Source organism: Cupressus sempervirens, chromosome 3 (assembly GCF_028749045.1).
Source record: "Cupressus sempervirens isolate cs-2001-9-10 chromosome 3, ASM2874904v1, whole genome shotgun sequence".
Lineage (NCBI taxonomy): Eukaryota > Viridiplantae > Streptophyta > Pinopsida > Cupressales > Cupressaceae > Cupressus > Cupressus sempervirens.
The window spans coordinates 1,088,162,508-1,088,185,321 of NC_143120.1; the positions used below are offsets into that span (position 1 = coordinate 1,088,162,508).

At 32.3% G+C, this 22,814-nt stretch overlaps 1 protein-coding gene across 2 annotated transcripts in view; it reads left to right on the forward strand.

Annotated features, from left to right (window-relative positions):
• The first annotated feature begins 17,797 nt into the window (after nucleotides 1-17,797).
• Nucleotides 17,798-22,814, forward strand: part of LOC149570561 (jagunal-like protein) — a 47,768-nt gene continuing 42,751 nt past the window's right edge. Inside the window, exons 1-2 of one of the 2 annotated variants that reach the window (XM_089823147.1) lie at nucleotides 17,798-18,144; nucleotides 18,228-18,283. In XM_089823147.1, coding sequence (XP_089679273.1) covers nucleotides 18,060-18,144; nucleotides 18,228-18,283 — 141 coding nt within the window. In that variant the 5' untranslated portion in view covers nucleotides 17,798-18,059. The remainder of the gene's footprint in view (nucleotides 18,145-18,227; nucleotides 18,284-22,814) is intronic. The other variant, XM_089823146.1, reaches the window with a different exon arrangement.

A 22,814-nucleotide genomic window follows, 5' to 3' on the forward strand; every position in this document is an offset into this window, starting at 1 on the left:
CAATTTGGTACCATTAATCAACACTTGAATTCATTAAACCTTGCAAAATTTCATCTTCTCATTCTTCTTGTTCACTTTCCTATTATGTATCCCCATACTCATTAAGAACAATTGCCATGTGAAGCTTCCTCATCCCGAAATCCCTCAGTAATCTCCAACTTTGCATGAAATAAGGAACAAAATAAGTGGGATCATGTGTAAGGTGACCAACTATTAACATTTCCAATAGCTCTGTATCAGTTCCCTTGAAATTCAAAACATTCTCAATCACACCTTAAAAATATCAAAAGCACACTGTGAAGAGGTATTCGATGATACTCTACAAATGAGCCAATTGATTCTCCACTCAAGTCCATGTAAGTCTGGGGTTTAGAAAGGAAAGCTATATATCACTAATACAACCTTTTCTACATAGTGCCTTACAATGAACCAGATCAATAGATATATCAGTTGATGCAATTAGTCAGACCCCAGAGTGGGTCCAGCTAATTTTTTTTTATTTTCGAACAACTGAGCCTTCAAATTGATCTATTAACCTTTTAATATTGACTGGAATCAAATTTGATCACTAACTAATCGTTAAAAAGTCATTTTTACCCTTTACTGCCAACTGTTAAATTAATGCCAGAGGGTCTTTTGACCGGCCTTAAAAACTAATCCGAATAGATAATCGAACTTTGAAATCTAACCCATTGATTATTTGTTCCACATACTTTTACCATGTTAGATCTCGTCTCATGATGAATTCGAGGTCAAAAAATATTGACTGTCAAAGCTAACTTCTCAAAACTACCTACACATAAACATGTTAGAAAGCAGTAAATTGGGTTTGGAATTGGCTTCAAAAATTGGACAAACTGATACTTGGAAAGACAAAAACTAGGGCATTGATTTTGTGTCATGAGGACAATATGAATCTATGATTTGGGCTCATGAAGAATAACTAGTCACAAATGGAAAATGGTCAAAGTGACCTACTTGGAATTGCTGACTGGAAACATTAACAAGATAACAATTTTTTGCAAATGGAAATTACCTAGAAAGGTGTGCAAATGGATTTGTCATGACTTAAAAACTAACACACTTGAAGTATTTTTAGAGGACAACATAGTGGTACAATCCATTTGATCTCACCAATCATGGATTAGGAGTTATGACATCATGAACAGGGGTTCCAACAAATATGCAAATGCTGACACCAGTAAAAAGATAGAAATTGCATTTGGAATCGCGTTCGAAAACATATCAAACAAATTCATCAAGACTTAAAAATTGAAACATAACAAGTATCTAACATTTAAAATGCAATGCAAAAGGAATTTCAGAATTTTGGTCAACTGGTCAAAAGTTATAACTCGTCAAACAGAGCCTCCCAAAATTCAGAATTAAGTGCATCAACATGAAAATAGTAAATTACCAACTTTGAGGGATTCAAAACCTAGTCAAACGGACTCTAAATGACTCAAAATGTAAAACATAGGCTCTCAGGTAAGGACACTAGACACTCCCTAAGTGGTGAGTCATAAAACATTTCTGGGTGTGAGATATTTAGATGCAAACAAGGCCTCATGTCGTTGTTTGACACTTTGGTGAAAAATGCAGATTTGACACTGGCTCAAAATAGGACTTCGCCAAATGACTCAGAATGTCAATTTACCATCATGGAACAAGTGGACATGCTGAATGGAGGGTGTTAGAAACATTAAACACCTCACAGGACTCAAAGGTACAGTCGGATACATAGGCATTTAAAAGCATTTATAGGGCTCAATTCACTCAATGGTACTCAAAATTGACCATGCAATTTTTGGTCCCAACATATTCAATTCAATAGCCAACTCTACTTCATACACATTTCTAGAATCATGTCTTTTCACTATCTTGCATAGTCCAAACTTCTTCATCTTCAGCTTATTATATGTACCCATTGGAAAATGATCCTTTCTCAAATGAACCATGACTTCATCTCCAATCTGAAATTCCTTATATCTTCTTTTCACACCTACCTTAGCCTTATACTATGTATTCATCTTTATGATGTGCTTCCTCACCTCCTCATGGATGTTCTTCAAATGTTCAGCAAAATCTTCTACTTCATCACTACTTATCTCTCCTTTATCCAACTACCTCAATTCATAAACGTTTTTGGGACTACTCCCATATGCAATCTGGAATGGTGATTTACTAGTAATCATATTGATAGAATTATTCTATGCAAATTCTGCTTGTGGTAAAATTATATCCCATGCTTTTTGTTTATCTCCAATCAAGCATCTCAACAAGTTCCCCAAACTCTGATTCACAACTTTTGTCTATCCATCAGTCTGTGGATGATGTGATGAACTGAACTTCAAATCTATCTTTAACTTCTTCCATAATGTATGCCAGAAATACCCAACAAATTTGGTATCTCTATCTAAATATATACTCTTCGGTAGACCATGCAATCTCACCACTTCTCTAAAAAACAACTCTACACATGAACAACATCGCTAGTCTTCTTGCAAGGAATAAAATGTGCTTCTTTGAAAACCTATCAACCACCACAAAAATATAATCATGCTTGTGTTGTTTCCTCGGTAATCCAAGAATAAAATTCATGCTAACATCCTCCCACGACTTCTCTGCTATAGGTAATGGCTGATACAACCTTGTATTTTACTTCACTCCTTTTGCCATCTGACATACTCTACAACTTTATACAATCTTCATCACATCTTGCTGCAACTGTGGCTAGTAATAATTTTCAGCAGCCAAAGCTATAGTTTTATCTCTGCCAAAATGTCCAACCAATCCTCCACTATGCTTCTCCTTGATGAGATTCTCTCTTATTGAATTTTTAGGAATGCACAACTGGCTTCATTTGAATAACATACTATCCTAGATCATAAAATCCAACCACTTTGTCCTATGAAGCATGACATGTTTCATACAAACCTTCCACACTTCACCAAACCTAGGATCATCTAGATACAAAATAATGAGTTCCTTGAACCCAACCACCTCTATCTACATTTTTGTTAGCAAAAGTTATCTTTTACTAAGAGCATCTATAACTTTATTAGACTTCCCACTCCTATGTTTCAAAACAAATGTATAACTCTACAAAAACTCAACCCACTTTAAATGCCTTTGGTTCATTTTTCCTTGACTATCCAAATATTGCAAAGCTTGATAATTAGTATACAAAACAAATTCCTTAGGAAGAAGATAATGTATCCACTTCTTTAATGCTTGAACTATAGCATAAAATTCTTGATCATAAACAAAATATTTTCTTTTTGCATCATTCAACTTCTCACTGAAATAAGCAACAAGTCTACCTTATTGGCTCAAAACAGTTCCTATTGCAGTATCACTAGTATCACAATCTACTTGAAACACCTTGTTAAAATTAGGAAGTGCTAAAATAGGCTGCTCAGTAACTTTCTGTTTCAATAGATTAAAACTCTTATTTGCTCCTATAGTCCACTTAAACTCTTTCATATCTCCTCTCATAGTTTTAGTCAAGGGTCCACAAATACTGCTAAAACCTCTTATGAACTTTTTGTAAAATGTAGCCAGTCCATGAAAAGATCTTACCTCTGTCGCACTCCTTGGAGTAGGCCATTCAAGGATAGCCTTCACTTTATTTGGGTCCATTTTCAAACCTTCTGCTGAGACTACAAATCACAGTTACACCAACTCCTTTACAAAATTGCACTTCTTCAAGCTTATCAACAACTTTTCTTCCCTCAAATTATCAAACACTTTGTGAATATGAATCAAATGATCCTCCAATGTCTTACTAAAGATCAATATATCATCTAGGTAAACAATGACAAACTTTCCTAGAAACTCCTTCAATACCTCATTCATGAGCCTCATGAAAGTGCTCGATGCATTGGTTAGCTCAAAAGGCATGACTAACCACTCATACAGTCCTTCCCTTGTCTTGAAAGCAGTCTTCCACTCATCACCTTCTCTGATACGAATCTGATGGTACCCACTCTTTAGATCTATCTTTGTCAAATACTCAACTCCACTCAAATAGTCCATAATATCATCCATCGTTGGCAATGGAAGTCTATACTTTATTGTGATCTTGTTGATAGTGCAAGAATCTAGGCACATCCTACATTCTCCATTCTTCTTTGGTGCTAATATTGTTGGTACAACACATGGACTCAGACTCTCTCAAATCAACCCCTTCAACAACAACTCATGAACTTGCCTGTTCAACTCTTCACTTTCTGTTGGTGTCATTATGTGCACTGCCTTTTTTAGCAAACTAGCTCCTGGAACCAAATCCATCTAGTGACTGATCTTCCTCATTGGGGGCAATCCATTAGGTACATTATCTAATACAATATTAGAAAACTCTCCCAACATATATGCAACTTCTACAGGTACCTCCTCTACTTCTTCACTATCTTTAGAAATTATAACAAAACACATATGCTCATGCCTCATACCTTTAAGAAACTCTTTTCCATCAACAAAATATATGCTGGTAGCACTACATACCTTTTCTTCTTTATATCTTCAATGACTTCAACTTATGTTTCACTCCATCCCTAGTTAGAGTGTAGGTATTTGCTCGCCCATCGTGTACATCATGCCTATCAAACTGTCACAGCCTACCCAATAGCATATGACATATGTTCATAGGTATAATATCACATAGTACCTCATCTTGGTAGCTTTTAATCTTGAACTTCAGTGAGAACTACTCATTGACCATGACCTTGTGGTCATCTTGCACCCAAGTAATACGGTATGGATACGGGTGTTTTTTCCTCTTCAGCTTCAACTTGGTGACCATCGTTTCACATCACATCACATCACAACACTTAACACTTATCTTTACATCTGTACCTTGTGTGAAACAAGCTCCTTCTTTTCTCTGGTTTATTCTCACCACTCAGCAGGACCCTTTGGTTAACTAGGACTTCTCCTCTTTTAGCATCTTCTAAATGTGAGGATCTGGCAACTTCATCAACATGTGCAACTCTAGTCTAGCCTTCTATGAAACAAAGAAACAACAACAAATGCAAGAACAAAATATGGACTTCTTATTTGTGCCACAAATGTGGAATTACAGAATTCATAAGTACAATATGCTAACCCACTTGGGTGCTTTCAGTACAATAATTTGCAAGACAAATTGCGAACTATCACCTAGAGTTGTCCTATACAATGTTTGAGCCTTTCTTAAATAGGCAGTTTTATGCCACCTAGGAAGGTTCTAGATGCTCAAACTTAATCCCTAGGGTCGACAGACCCTAACAAACATATAGAGTTAGCCAAATACATCTTTGGCAATTATTTTAGAAATTTTGGGTAGCCCAACTTTGGAAGGCCATAACTCACGAACCGTTGCTCTGATTGGCTATTATAACCACTTTTCAGAAATGCCAACTCTTGATCTATAGGCCTAGAATTGTGATTGCACCCTTCTATTGAGTTTTCGAACCTCATTTGGCACTCTAAGGCCTCAAATGGTGAGCCTTAAGATTTTTCTATAAATTTTTCCACCGAAAATCCACAATAACTTCTATGATACTTAAGATGGAGCAATGCAATTTTTATGGTAGGCTTATATCTCTAAAATGAACCTTCTTGTAGAAAATGAGAACATTCTAAGCTCATATGACAAACTTACTAAAAATAGCAAGTTCCCATAAATAGTAACCACATGTCTACTAGTCCTTATTAAAACAAAAAAGACTGAAAATAAAATATTTTTTGGTAATGCAAGATTGCCCTTACACCTAGGATGCTCCTACATTAAAACATTTAATATTTAGGATTTGAAATAGAAAATCACCTAGAAATACTTGACAATTTTGAATACTTGAAAATTAGACAAATGTTAAACAAGGAACAACAAATGCTGGTAAAAGACATTGTTATGAAGAAAACTAAAAACAACAAAACTCTAGTTAACCTATTTCTAGCGGGAGGTGCAAGAATCAGTAATACCTTTACAACAAAAGGCCATAAATCAAGCACTATTACACATATACAACAACACTATAGACAATGATCCTAACAAACCAAAAGGAATACTTACAAGGTACACAGGGAAAACAACATACAATATTGGTGGTGTGACTATACATTCAACATTCCATATTCCTTTTAACAAATCATAATTATTGCACTGAACAATGACACACTTGACAAAATGTCAAAGCATTACAATTAACTTAAAGATATTTTGATTGATGAGATACCTTTAGTAGGCTCAATATTTTTTTGTTACATAGATAAATGTCTATGAGAAATTATGCATACACCAATTGCTTATTTTGGAGATATAGACACAATCTTCTGTGGTGACCTATATTAGGCCCAACTAGTTTTGGATGCTAATGTGTTCAAAGATAGGTCTATAGATAAAGATTTAACACCCTATAAGTTTTGGAGAGACAATGTCAAATTTTACACTTTACAACTAACAATGCATCAAAAAGATGAGCGTTTGTCCAAATTCTAAACAAAGTCCACAAGGCCATTCAAACAACAGATGATATAAATTACCTCAATAAAAAATGCCTACAACCAATTCCAAATGATCCAACACTCCATTTTCTCTTCTATAGGAGAAGCCATGTAGATGCTGACAACAACAAAATATTAGCAATGGTTTCTAGAGAAGTTATTGTTCTAAAGGCCATAGATGAGTACGAGGACAAAATAGATGGAATCCAACTCTATCCCCACACAACAACTCTACCAACTAAAATAAAATTGAAAGAAAACATGCTTATAGAGTTATATTCAGGAAACTACAATATTGTTGATGGTTTAGTCAATGGCTCTGATGACATCTTCAAACATTACGCAAAACATGACATGTTGGATATTGTGCGGATTAAATTTAATGATCCTAATATTGGATACCAACAAAAAATAAAATATGTATCTTACTATGACCAATCTATTGCAAAAGATCGGATTCCTATTGTACGAATTGCAAAACTGATATAATAAATTTCAACGAGTAGGAAGATAACTATCAGAAAATAATTCCCCATACAACTAGCATGCGCACATATAATTCATAGATCACAAGAACTAAGAATGGAAACATTAGCATTTGATGCAACAAGTATAAGGCAACATGGAATAACATACACAACACTATCATGTACAAAAATAATGGAAAATCTATTTCTCGTAAAACCTTTGTTGCCAAAAAATTTCTCAGTAAAGCCAAAAATAAATACAGAAATGAGATGCTTGCAATCAGATGCACAATGGAAACTTGATAGTTAACCTACGTGCCCACAATGTATAGTACATTTGATCGTATGCACATTAAATACACGAAGTCTACATGCTCATATAAATGATATACAAAATGACAATGAAATTATGTCAGTCGACATAATGTGCCTACAAGAAGTACACATTTCATCCATGTATTATGTAATGCATAACCCTATATAACTTTTTCTGATTTTATTGCCGAAATCTTTTAGGCCAGCTTTATGTTTATGCTTGATGATCAATGACATTTATTTTCCAGATTGTTGGATATTACTTCATATTTAGTTCATGTGTGACTTTTAGTTATTTAATGATGTTAGTTAGATGAATGGTTTTTATGTGGTTTCTATGGATACTTACCCCATACTTGCATGTGTATGGTGTGCATGTATGTTTTCTTTATGTTTGACATTTCTAATGTGGTTGAGGAAGGGAGTTGTAGTCACCTACTAGTTGGGATCTACATGATGTACCACTTCCTCCATTTTTTGTTTAGTTAGAATATATGTGTTTATACATGTGTGAATTTTATGCAAATTGTAGGTACCAGGTATTGACTTCCTTGAATCGTCAGGATGAGCATACCCTATCGCAATACCTCAATGGTAAGAGAGGGGAGATAACTCTTGAGTTCTACTCCTATCCTTAAACCATTTGTCCTAAAAAGGAGGGCAAGTATCTGAGTTAATTTCACCTCTCCAAATTCTTCAAGTGACATGAATTCGTGACTTTGACCCTAGAGTTTGATTCTGTTATTTGTCTTTAGTTGAGTTATCATATTTGGTCTTATGGGTCTGTGATGATTTTATATTATAATTAAATCGAATTAAAAGATAATTTAATGATTTAATTTAAAATTCAATATTTAATTATATTTAATTAATTAAAAAATCAATATAAATAAAATAACTAAATTTAACAGATTTTATTAAAGTTCTAATTTTGGCATATTTATATTTATTTAATTTAATAATTATTATTTAGGAGTTTTATTTAAATAATAAACTCTAAATAATATTATTAGTTGAATTAATAAATATATTATTAAAACGTCTTGTAATTAACTAAAGAGAGAAAGCATAAATTTAATAAAGTTTATTGTAATTAAATTGCAAAAAGTGTGCATGAATATTTAAAAGGTAATAAAATATTAAAAGATAATTTATCAACGAGTTCCGTCTCGTGATTGCACAATTAGAGTCCCAAATTAGGGGAGAACTCTTTATCAGAGATCTAGAACTCATTTTGCAAGGAGAGAGGGATTTGGAGAAGGGATTTTTCAGAGACGGAAGTTTTTCAGAAGGGGTTTCCTCATGTTCTTTGTGTGATTACGTGTTTTTTTATTAGCATTAGATCTAGGTAGGATCTCATGGTTTATTTGTACAGTACTTTTTTGTTCTTCGAACTTTTGTCTTCTCCGTGTCTGTTGCGTATTCTAGTTTCATAATGTTATTGTTCTTTGATTTAGAAATATCTGTATATGTATTGAAAAGTAGAAACCCTCACTTTGTAAATTTTAGAGAATTATATTTTATTATAGGTAGAGTTTGAATGAGAAATCAAATAATTTTGAGGTGTAAAATTCGTTTGGTTGTTTGTAATTTTTCTATCAATTTTATCATGAAAATTGTTTTTAAAATATACATACATACATATATGTATATGCATATGTATATGTATATGTATATATGTATATATGTGTATATATATGTATGTATATATGTGTATATATATGTATGTATATATGTGCATATATATATGTATGTATATATGTGTATATATATATGTATATATGTATATATATACATATACATGTGTATACATGTATATATATACATATACATGTGTATACATGTATATATATACATATACATGTGTATATATACATATACATGTGTATATACATATACATATACATATGTATACATATACATATGTATATATATACATATGTATATGCATATATATATATACATGTATATATATACATGTATATATATATATACATGTGTATATATACATGTATATATATATATATGTATATATATATATACATGTGTATATATATATATGTATATATATATACATTTATACATATATATATACATGTATATATACACATGTATATATATATATATATACATGTATATATACACATGTATATATACACATGTATATATACATATATACATATACATGCATATACTATATATATATATGTGTATATGCATGTATATATACATATATACATATATATATATGTATATATGTATATATACATGCATATACACATATATATATAGTATATGCATGTATATGTATATATGTATATATACGTGTATATATATATATATATATATATATATATATATATATATATATATATATATATATATATATATATATATATACCATAGTAAATAAATTTACTGTAATAATTTTATATACATATATCAATTTGTTTTATGCTATTTAGATTTCTGTACAAATCTGGACTATGCAAATTTGTTTAGGGAAATTAAATTTTGGAGGGGAAGGGGCTTTTGTTTTAAATTAAAAATAAAATAAAATAAAAATTGGAGGGGGACCAAGGACCCCATCTCCCACCCTCAGTTGCTATTGGCAGTGATTGTCCCAAGGACATGTACACTGCCATGGCAACGTGTGGTTGTCCAAGGACAATCTGCCACTGCTAAGGCAACATACACTGCCCTTGGGTAGCAAGCTTGTCCGCACCCCATTTTAGGGACAACAATAATTAATCACTTTATAAAAATTTAGTTTTTTTTTTTTTAGATCGATAAGAGGTCAAAGCCAAGTTTCATTATTATTATGTGATGTGATTAATTATTATTATTTATTTAGTTTGTGGAGAGTCGAACCCAAGACCTCTTAGATAAGAGGCTCACAATTTATCATTGTGTTGTTGCTTGAAATTTAGTTTATTTTATTAAATTATATTATTAATAATATTTTTAAGGAATTTGATATTGTTAATAATATTGTTGTCATTAATTATTGTTGTTATAGGCAAGATCCTACAACACAATGGCAAATTGTAAGCCTCTTATCGAAGAGGTCTTGGGTTTGAATCTACTTGTGCTTAATAAAATAATAATTAATAGTAATACATAATAATTAATCTTGGCTTTGGCCTCTTACTGATCAAAAAATAAAAAATAAAAAATATTGTTATTATTATTTTATTTAATAATTGTTATTTAATTTAATTTAATAATTGTTATTTAATTTAATTTAATAATTATTAATATTAATATATTTTTTTGATCGGTAAATGGTCAAAGCCTAGATTAATTATTATTATTTATTATAATTAATTATTATTATTAGTTAAATGACAGTAGATTCGAACCCAAGACCTCCCAAGAAGCTCGCAAGTTATCATTGCATTGTAGGCTTTTGCCTATATTAATATTAATAAATGAATATAATTAAAAATATATTATTTTATTGATATTTGGATAATTGTTATTAGTAATGATTTAATGATGATTAATGAAATTTTAATAATAATAGTTAATTATAAAGTTGTTATTATTTACTTTATGAAATTGATCTGTATTAATAGGTATGCCAATTTGAGTTTTAAAATGTGAACTTTGGTTGTAAATCAAATTTAATTGTGTTTTCAAAATCAAACAAGATCTATGAATTTACTCTATCAGTTGTATGCTTTTCTTTTGATGATTCAAGAACCATAGTAGTTTTGATACTTTGGTAATGAAAACTAGAACCTTGTTTGTACATCGAATGTTCTTGTGTTTTGAAAACCTTATCATAATATAATACTTTGAAAAGAATGAAATTGAAAACCTAATTGTATATTGAATCTTGTGTTTTCTTTAGAAAATGAAAACTTGAAACCTTAGTAATTAACATACTTTAAAAAGACAAAAAAATGTTGTGTATGTTTACTGAACTCTTGTGTTTTGTAAACGAACTGAACTATGAAACAATGTTTAAATGACTCTATATGAATTGTTGAATCATCTGGGATTATAGCGAACTCAAAAACCATAATGAATTTGACAACTAGAGAAATGGAAATTGAAACCCTGATTGAGATCGAAAACATAATGAACTCCAATACTTAAAAATGAGAATGAGAACTTGAAAACCTATAAGTGAAAATTAAACCTTGGTGTTTTTAAAACCTTATGAATTATGAAAATGACTTTAGTATGTAGTCTTTATGACATGTGGTTTCTGATGTTGGATTTTAGGGTTGACTTAGTAATTTGACCAAATTAGGATGTTTACCAGAGGCTCGAGAGTTCTATTTTGTGATGTCATGATGATGTTTTGATCTCGATCTTTTATACTCAACCATGGTAATGTGTCTTGTATGCTCTATGAGAAGTTTTGATCTATTGGTTGTTATTGCTTTCCAGTGTTCTTGTGAGAAAATGAGGTGAATGCTGTGACCTATCTGATTTAACCTGTAAGGTCCCCTTTTTGGAACTTCTTATAACAAATCTTGACAAAGTATTTATACTCTTAGTTTTAAAGAATACAACAAATTAAACCTTAAGATAATCTTATCAAACTACTATACAATCAAAGATATAGTCCTTTGTAGTCTCAGAAACTTAATTTATTATTCAAACATAGAAGGGGGAACCATAATAGGGTGCCTTGTTACTCAACCAGTGAGCCTCATCGTTCTCCCTCATTATCATTACCTCTCTCCGATCATTATTTCCAAGAAGGTGCCTTTGTATGATGTACCCTAGGATATTCGCTCCACCATAGGCCTTACCCAGTACTCATAGGCTTTATCCGGTACCCCGAGTGGTGTCACCCAACCCATTCCACCACAAACCTTATCTCAACTTGGAGAATCATGATCTTATTGGGTTTAAGATTTATTCCATTACCATTCTAATACCTCCCTTGATAGAGAAATTAATCTATTCAATTATTCTCATAATATATTCCTTTAACAGATAAATTAATATTAATCCAATTATCAACCTTAATGTATATTCTTTTAGTAGAGAAATTAATATTAATTCAATTATCAACTTTAGTGTACATTATTTTAATAGAGAATTTAATATTTAATTCAATTATCAATTTTAGTGTAGATTCTTTTTAATAAAGAATTTGATATTAATTCAATTATCAATTTAATGTGTATTCCTTTAATAAAAACTAATATTAATCACTTTTTCTATTTAATCTCATTGATCATTTTTTTATTTAACTACCTTATACTCTTTAAGTATTGAGTTGGACGTTTATATATCCATACCTAAAAATATTAGCAGCGGACAGTACCTGGTGTCAGTCTTTTTCGCAAGAATTGTGGTATGCAGCTGTACCCTATAACGCAAAGGCCGTAGGTATTAGATTGTACTTTTGGTGTAGATCCTTCATGTAACATGGTGGAAAATATTTATGACTTCCTTTCTTTTTTTCTCTCAAACTTCCATGCCTTTGAAACTAATCCTAACCCTAATAAATACGCTTGTCTTGGTTGGAGCGAACATGAATAAAAAGACATATCAATATATGCATTTCATTATTTATTAAATATTATGTTGCTTGCTTGTGTATGTTATGTTTAGTTATTGGCTTTAGTATAATTTATAAAAGTTATATTATATCTAATTGAATAACTATTTATAGTTTATGATAAGGATATTTGTAAATTTATAAGAGTGATAGTATATTTAATTTGGAAAGTATTTGTAGTTAATTGATTAGTGTATTTTAGATTAGTAAAATATTTATAATATAATCATGAAAGATGAATGATCAACACCTTTTGTATTCATATAAAATGGTCAATTTATTTTATATCAATATATTAAATATTTTAAAACAACTTATAATTACAATTTGGCTAATTAAGGGGATATGACATCACCTTTGAGTCTTCGATCAGTTGTTTTTGGATTTCTTTCCAGTCGCTTGTATAGGACTGAGGTGTTTGTATGATTTGTTCTTAGTGATGTCATGTTATGATATGGATTGGTTTATGTGTACTTGATATTCGATCAGTCATGTTAGAATTATTGTGTTGGTGAAAATTATGATTCTTTGATTTGTACTTTTATGAGCCTAGGGTAGGTAATTTGTATGTGATGTCAAGAAGTGGCTTGCAATGGAGGCCAGAGCCCTAAGTGGTTGTGCGAGTAACCCATTGTAAGTTGTTTAATAAGTGAAAACACTACATTAAATGAGATTAAAATGAATTAACAAGATTCATTGTGTTTTTTTCCTCACCCATGCCTCGAGTGCTAATACAAGCTAGGATGAAAGTAGAGAGGACGCTTGGTTGTGACCTTGCATCGTTGGTATACCTTGTTAGTGCGAAAGGATACTAGTGCTACATAGAGTCACTAGGGGGCCAAAGGATTAAAATTCTAGTCAAGTAACCTTAGAGTTGGCTCATGCGATGACACTTGCATAATAGATTTCCTATGTGTCATTGTTGCCTCTGGGTTTAGATGTCGTTTGTATCTTGGTACCTTTGAGTTAGATTGCTTTTAGGTTTTTTCTTGACTTAGATGTTGGATTTGACTTTTGAGTTTGTTATCCTCTTTAGGACTTGGGACTATCTCCTCAACGTGGTGGGAGTGGACCTTTTTGGGTTACCACGAGGTCGGGTGGTAGTGCTATTTACTTTTACCATTGAGATCCGACAGTTCAATTGTCGTGGCTAGAGCTCCCTATTATGCATCTCTTTAATTATATTCTTGTGTACTATGATGGATCGTTATACTTGTAGTATATTTGTTTTCGTGAATCTTATGAGATGTTATTGTCATCTATTTTTATGATGTATATTCTTTCAGTCCTTCATACCCTGTGACCTATATAGTGGATGAAGGTGCATTATGATTATTTCCAAGTGGCATTTGAGATAACTATATATTATTTAAATGGAATCATACTTGTATATTATTCTTTGATGTGGATTTATTATATATTGGATTTAATGTTAATTAAAAAATAAATGTGATTCATCGTCATGGGACCCTTAAGAGTTGCAACTTGATTTTGCATTGTTGTTATTTGAGTGTATGTTATGGCTTCTACTATTCTGAAACTATTGTGTATGTTATCTTTAAAAAAAAGGTTTGGCAAACTTAGTAAAACTTTAGGTTAACTTCTTTTGGGTTCCCTAGAGGGCCGTTGCATAATACATGGGATAATAACATTGATACAAAATACAATCACAGTACATACAACATCATACCACATTTCAGAATATGTAGAGGCATTAACAATAAATATATCAAAATCAACCAATTCTTTCAACATACGCAATATCTATGCAAGGCCAGATGCTCCCTTTAAAGAAATTAACAATGACTTGGATATAATCACAAGCACAATCAACCCAAATACAATCACCTATATTGCTAGAGATTTTAACATTGACATGACATCAAGAAACAAAAACACAAAATCTTCACTTTAACTTCCTCCTCAATGATAAACACAACATCAATAAGCCACTTATTGATCACATTTGGTCAAATACAACATCACATATATGCTTTGTGCATAAATCAGAAGCATATTAGTTAGACCATTTACATTTACATTTACCAATATGAACTAGTTGTTTCACACACTGACACTTCCTTTAACAAATTACAAAACAAATAGATAATATTTCATGTTGAATGCAACTACAAAATATTGCACTCCTAAAACATTTTACAAATTATGTGAATATCTTGAAAACAAGCATTTACTCATTTCACACTATAAATGATTTTGACTAAAAACATTTATTTTCCACCAAGTTCAACATTCTACTTGGAAATTCAAAAAAACAATAATTTATTTCTATAAATCCAAAAAATTCATATGCTTGAACAATATGTGCTGACATTATCCAATGTCCCATTGCAATTAATTAACCACAGGAACAATGGATGCGACCAAAAGAGCAGGAAAGGCTTCACAAGTCAGGCAAGAACAATTGACAAAAAGGTAATCTATATATGCTTTCATGTATTCCTTCAATACTCATTTTCACATAAAACAAGCCCTAACATGAATGCAATTGCAAGACAAAAGTCAAAAGTACTGGCCACATTACAATTGAACAACTAAATGCAAGAAAGACATGAACCAAATTTGAAGGAGATGTTTTAGTAGCTTACAAAGTCAATCTTGACAAGGTCAACAAAATACGTGAAGTGCTAAGGGAGGATCTAACAGACCACAAGGCAGAGATGACAATAACTTTGACTGTTAATAACAACTTTGTACAACAACATGAAAACAAAATAGTACTAGGGATGGGTCTCTCCATAATAGGTTTTGACATTACAACGAGATCAAAATTCGACAGAGGTGACTGTGATTGTATTCTTCTTCTAATAGAGATTAACACAGTAGAAACAATCAATCACATATGCAAGAAATACAATTTGATTCTAAGCACTACAATAAAAAAGCCTCCTAACTAGCATAAGAAATTTTCCTATTGGAACAGTAAGTGCATTAGTCATTGGGATACATAAAGAAGACAATGCCAATATTCTTGAAATAAAGGATGGTATATCCGAGGAGGACAGAGCCCACGTAAAGCAATCTCCATATTATGACTACTCTTATAACTATTGCAACCACACATGTACATTGAAATGCACATTTCTTATGCAACATTAAAAATCTCTTTTTGTATGCTTTTTGTGCAGCTAGAAATCCATCCCAATTTTCTCCATCACTATATTTCAGCAAAAGAACACCTAGCCAAGAATGCGACACCAATAGTACTTTTTAGGAATATTGTTACAAAGAATGACAAAAGAAGAAAACTTTGAATAGGAATATCCACATTCCTCTGCAACTTAACTGATAAAATAATCCTACAAATGCTACATGAAATACTACAAAAGACTATCGAGGTAATGTTGAGCAATTTTTAACATGTAAACATCTTTGCATTGTAGCTTACACATAACTTACAAACTGAACTTTGCAACAACTTCATAGAGTTTTGAAAATAGAAAATCAATTCTCTAGTCCATTCAGTATTTTTTGTCCAAAATGCCAACACAAATTTGAAGGTTACAAAGTACCAGATGAAGAATTTGCCCCTTGTTCCAGATGTAACTAGGATGTCAACTATGTGCACAAGCTCCATCTGAAGATAGTACTAACTTATGAAATAAACAACCAATCCATTGCTCTATCGACGACTCATTGATTGATCAATTAATTTCAACACTCCACAAAACCAAGCACGAGGAATATATGCAAGACAAATAAAAAATGATATTCAAACTAAGGTAATTCTCTATTAAAGGAATTTTTACACTCACTCAGGCCAATAAATAATCCATGTGAATCACATGCCCACTAATCAACAAGGACAAAAGGTAAGCCACACAAGTTACTAGAACCAACAATTGAAACACAAATTAGTTCAATAATATTGAATATGTGACACACACATATCTAACTCAATTGTTTTCATACTATTGCAGGCAAACGGAGAATAATTATGTTCCACCTTACCTCACTCCAACAACCTCTGCTGGATAATGATATGGACATTGTAATAATAGAATGCTAAACAATTAAAAGCTTACAGACATATGTTTTCTACTATGGTAGTTCAAATATGTAAAGATGCTTCAACTCCAATTATGTAAATTAAATATAAAACCAAACATTAGTATTTTATCACCAGTCATGGTTATTTTGTGAAGCAAAAAAAAATGCCAATGCTATCAGACTACAACATTCCCTACTATAACATATTTGATCTTACCTTCATAAATGTTCGCATTGACAGTTAAAATGTATGATAGTTGCACATAAATTACATTTGAAAAAATGCATTGTATCGAAACACTGTGTTACATGAAGTGCATATGAATAAGACAGAGTTTAAACTAAGTGTATGTATTTAGTTTCTGAGTGATCAACCAATTTGAAATTAGTTACAAGCAAAAGATATTTACATCAGACATGTTTCAATTGTGAAATCATATAATGCATGTACCATCCACCAACCAACTGCATCTAAAATTAACAAATAGCCTCTTCCCATTGATATATACATTTTACATATTATTGTCACTTTAAATATTTTGAATTTCAATTGACATCTACAAATGTAGCTTCCCATGGATTCATAATTTATTTTAATGCTTGGATGTATCTTTTAAATTGTTGATGGATTACATTTTCACTTTCTTCTACATTTTGCATTTGTAGATTTAATTATTGTAAAATAAAACTACATTTTATGATAAAAAATAAACTCCAATTCAATTCAAATAGCTAAATACTTATAAATCCTAAAAGTAATAAATCAAACATACCAACATCTCAACACTAATATTTACCATTCACACATATACTTCTACTAAAATAATATCTATCATTATAGAGAATAAGCAAAACTCAAATTCACATGTATCGAGAGAAACTAAACACATTGCATTTTGTTTTAGAATTTGACAATTTATTAAGAAATTTAATTATCAAATATAAAAAAAAAATTAACTTGTCATATAGAAAAACTACTTTCATCGTCATGAACTGATGAATGATTGAATTTCAATTTTAATGAGTCCACACGAGACCACATAGCCTTAAGCAGACTCCTAAACAGATTTCATATTTATTTCCATTTCCAATCTTCTCATATGAATGAAGAATGAAGAAGTAAGAATAAAAAATCGTTAACTTTATGTAAATGAAAATTTCCGTCGAAATTTCTTCAACCTTTTCCCTCGAGCAAAGAGAAAGATCAAGCGCAGCAGCCATCGATTTCTAGCGTTTAGTTTGCCTCCAGTGAAATGGAGAGACCCAAAAAAGAGGGTTTTGGCAGGCCATCAGGATCCGATGGCTTTGATTATTCATATCGCATGACTGTCGATCAAAGTATGTTATTAACATTTTTAGTTTCAGGTATAAATCATGTTGGACTGTTACACCTAAAAATCTGTCCTTGTTTGTTTGTCCAGGATACCAGAAGGTTGCTCTAAGAAAGGCACAGCTCTACAGATTGTTCACGGCGCAGGTAACATCAGTGATCTTGTTTCCGAAACAAATTAGGTCTTCATGGAAATTCCATTTAAAAAAAAGTAAATATACACAATGTCAGTCACAACAATAAATTGATTTCTGTTCTACTCGCGGAAGTCGAGTTATGTAATTCAACACGCTTTCCAATTCGTAAAGATGCAGTGGTGTAATTTTGAAATTTTCAGAAGATGATCAATTAGGGAAAATAAAGTTCTACTATAGTTTCTTTGTGACATTTCAGGGCTGAACATGGAACTGATTGTACTATTGATTTACAACGACATGGACTGAGTGAACGACATAAAAATCGTCAAAAACATGTCCAATGAGTTAGGCAGCGAAACAAGTGTTTAGAAAAAATCTTTGCAATGTACTACGAATCAACATTCCTGATCACCCTGTGTGATTCACTATAGGATTGATTAACAACATAGGTTAGGATTGTGAAGGGGATCTTTTTTATATTAAAAAATGCCACTAATATCCAAGTATGCCAGAAATGGGCTACTTAGGGAAGGGAGAACAAGAAAAACTTGAAAAACCTATGTATGAACAAGGATTGATTTTACTTCCCCATGTAGCTACTCTAGGATGGGGAGTCGGTCCTGGTGGGGAAATTGTGGACACTTTTCCCTATTTTGTATCCAGGGTACTTCACTTAATTTTTTCTGCAGTTTTAGGCTTTGGTGGTATTTATCACGCACTAATTGGACCTGAAACTTTAGAAGAATCTTTTCCATTTTTTGGTTATGTATGGAAAGATAGGAACAAAATGACCACAATTTTAGGTATTCACCTAATCTTGCTAGGTGTTGGTGCTTTTCTCCTAGTGTTTAAGGCTTTGTATTTTGGTGGCATATATGATACCTAGGCTCCCGGCGGTGGAGATATAAGAAAAATTACGAACCTTATGCTTAACCCAAGTACTATATTTGGTTATTTACTCAAATCCTATGTTCCCCCAAGTTTCCGGGACGGGGACGGCAGGGGACAGCGGGACGGGTTTCCGGGACGACACTTTTTTTTTGCCGATTTTGGGGACGTCGGGGGACGGCAAAAGTGACATTTTTTTTAGTTTTTTAATTTTTTGTGTGTTAAAAAATTGGGGACGGATGCAAGTCCCCAATGAAGTTTCCGGGACGGGGACGTCCCCATCCCCGAAACGCTGGTTTTTTTGGGGGGGACGCGTCCCCGGGGAACATAGCTAAAATCCCCTTTTGGAGGGGAGGGATGGATTGTTAGTGTGGACAATCTAGAAGATCTAATTGGAGGACATGTGTGGTTAGGTTCCATTTGTATCTTCGGTGGTATCTGACACATCTTAAAAAAACCTTTTGCGTGGGCTCGCCGTGCGTAAGTATGAAATGAAGTGGGTGTTATTTAATTCTCAATTTCCCAAGGTGGTCGATATTTTTTAGAGAATGAATAATCACCTTACAGTGGCTTATTCTCAATCCTTCTTTATTCAACTTTTGAGAATGCATGCTAATCTCAGTAGCTGTCCTCAAGCTTCTTTTAAAATGGCGGTTCTTCACAGCTATTTTCCTAGCTTGATATTTTCTTGATTTAGTTATGATAAATTTAAAATATCTTTGCTTTTTAGTTTGTTTAGAATTTCCTGAGAATATGTTTGCTTCCACTGTAAAGCACATCTAAAAGCAGTATATTAGACCCAATTACAAGATCAAAACGCTAAATACAATACGAGGGAAAGTAAGTTTTTGCTGTAGTGGAAGAGAGAGCAAAATAGTTGTAACAAGGCGTGTGGAGTTCATTCCACAAGGAGAGAATTTAATTCTGGCAACCCAGTGTAGTTGTGACTTGCCAATTGGTTAATAAATAAAAATATCACACTTATAGATGTGTGGTTAAAATATAGATTGCTATAGACTTATTTGGTTAAAAGCATTCCTACCATCATGACTGGCTTTAAATAAATCTTCTGCTGCTAGGTATCCTCTATTGCCACCTAAAGAGTTCAGTGAAGAGTGATTTACCAAATGCAATTGAATGCTAAACAAGTTCAAGATTGATAAGTAGGAGATAATTTCCATAGCAAGTCAAATTGTGATATTGCTCTTAGGATTTAACTGTATAGTTTTTAAGTCAACACTTGGTGAAGGTTTTGTAAATGGGGTTGCAAGCAGAGTGGGTTTAACCATTTAGGAAACTCCGTAGTTAAGCATGCTCAAGCTGGAGTAGTACTGGGATGGGTGACCTCTCGGGAAGTCACAGTGCTTCACCTCTGTGAGCATCACCTAGATCTAATGAGTGCAAAGTGTTCCATTTATTCTCATGAGAGATGGATTCGTGTTGAATCACTACTCATGAAAGGGTCAATGAGTTTGACTCAAAAACTACACAATTAAATCCTGATAGCAATATCACAATGTTCAAGATTATCCAAAATTCTTGTAAGAATTTGTAGAAGGAAATTGGATGCAATATTTCTTCTCATAGCGTGAATTTAATGGCGCTCATAGATCTTGTTTGTATTTTAGAACTTCCTATAGGGGGTTACAGTAAATTCAGAGTTCAAAAGGAATATGGAAAAAGTGAATGAGACAAGTTTACTATTTATTTTTCCAATTTCAGTATTTAACTTGGTGTGAATGGGGTTATTTCCTAATCATTATAAGACCTATGCACATTAGGGATGTTAAGTTTATTCACCGCAGTTTGAGAGTACAATAATAATACTCATCTCCTGGTGTCTTATGCCATATTTATTGTGACACAATCCTATGCTATCCTAGCTCTCACATTTTCTTTACAAGCAAGGCTTCATTTTAAAATAATACATTCTGCATCTTGTATCCTTTTGTCTGTTTGTAATATGCATCATTATTGGCAGCGCAACATCCTTTGTTGCTTCTTTCTTGCGTGTTGAAAGTTATTTGGTGTCATAGAAGATTGCTGCTTCTGTTAGTCTTTTTGGTGACTTCAACATGGTAGTAGAGCTTTGATTCTAGAAGAGCCTTTCTAATTTTGGAGAGCTTATAGTATCATCTTTTTTTGGGGACATCTTTGTAAAATTTGACCTATTATTAAAAGTTTGACCCCATGGTCGGGTTTAGAGAGGTCAAATAAATTAGGATCAATTGTAAACTTGATATATTTTGCCTGCAACTTGATTTTTTGTTTTGGCACCTACCTTGATCATATGACATTTTTACCCTCTATTCAAGTGTGATAGTTTACTACAAGTCACTATTGTCATTAAAATATTTGTGGGGTACCTGTTGAGTGGTGTTTTGACACAGTTATCAACATGCAGGTAGAACAACAAATGCACCACTTCTCTAGAAAGGGAACCAAACAAGATTGATTACCCCAAGGTCCCTTTGTGTCTGGTCATGACGATGATGGATAACTTAGTTGCATACGTGGCTATAGCTGTAGAAGGGACTGCTGGTAATCAAGTAAAGAAATAGTTAAATGTACAAGGAGATCAGCAAATAAGATAACAACAATTGAGCAGGCTGCTCCAATCACGTATCGCTCAAGATTGGACACTTCTAGCACTATATCGACAATAAGACAACTTACAAACATGAAAAATCTGATTAATAACTGCAAGTTGTTGAAAATACCCTCCTAAACTAGTCAGATCTGAAAAAATGAAAAATGAATTAGGGTGTGTAATGAGAGATTTCAAAGAAATTAAATAACAAACACCATCTTAGGATATCAACCATTCAAATACTTATCTTCCATAAAAAAGTTTAGATTCAATCACGTAACCATGAAATTATAAGGTAGGCATTGACAACTTATAAAATCCACAGTGCAATCTTCAAAGGATAAAAGAACAGATTATTTCTCAAATTTTATCAAATTGCACAACCATACCATCCATTTGCACATGCGAGACACAATTATCCTCCAAGGCACCATTAAAAGTGACTAAGTCAAATTATTTAGCACAACAAGAAATTTAATAGCTGATACCAATTAAATGAATTGCTGGGTAAATACTATGACCATACACATGAAATGCTTAAACTGTGGTAAAAATGGTCACTTTGCTGCTAGGTGTCCTAATGCTAGTAGTGATGAAGAAGATGTTTTCAAGAACTCATCTGGTCATAAATCAAAGATATTTGCTAAGGAAAAGAAAAGCTTGGCAAAAATGAAAGTACTGATAATTGTGATTCTGATGATGGTGAAATATTGTTTATGGCTTTAGGATGTTGTTCAACAGATTCTAACAATGGTGAATCAAGCAGCAAGTCAGAGGATGAAGCGGATCTTGAAGCATAACTGGTATGTGCCTTAAAAGAGGTCAGTACATTGAAGAAAATTATCTCAAGTAATGAACTTTTGAAGGATATTAAAACGAAAGTAGAAGTTATTACAAATTTTAAACTTGAACTTGAAGAGACTAAGAAGAAACTTGATGTTGGGAATTCTGAACTCACCTTTAAAACTGAAAGTTGCTGCAAGTTATAAAGTGAAATTGTTGGTCTAAGAAATTGGATTAAGAAACTCAACCTTATACCTGACAAGCAATCGAAGTTTATAAA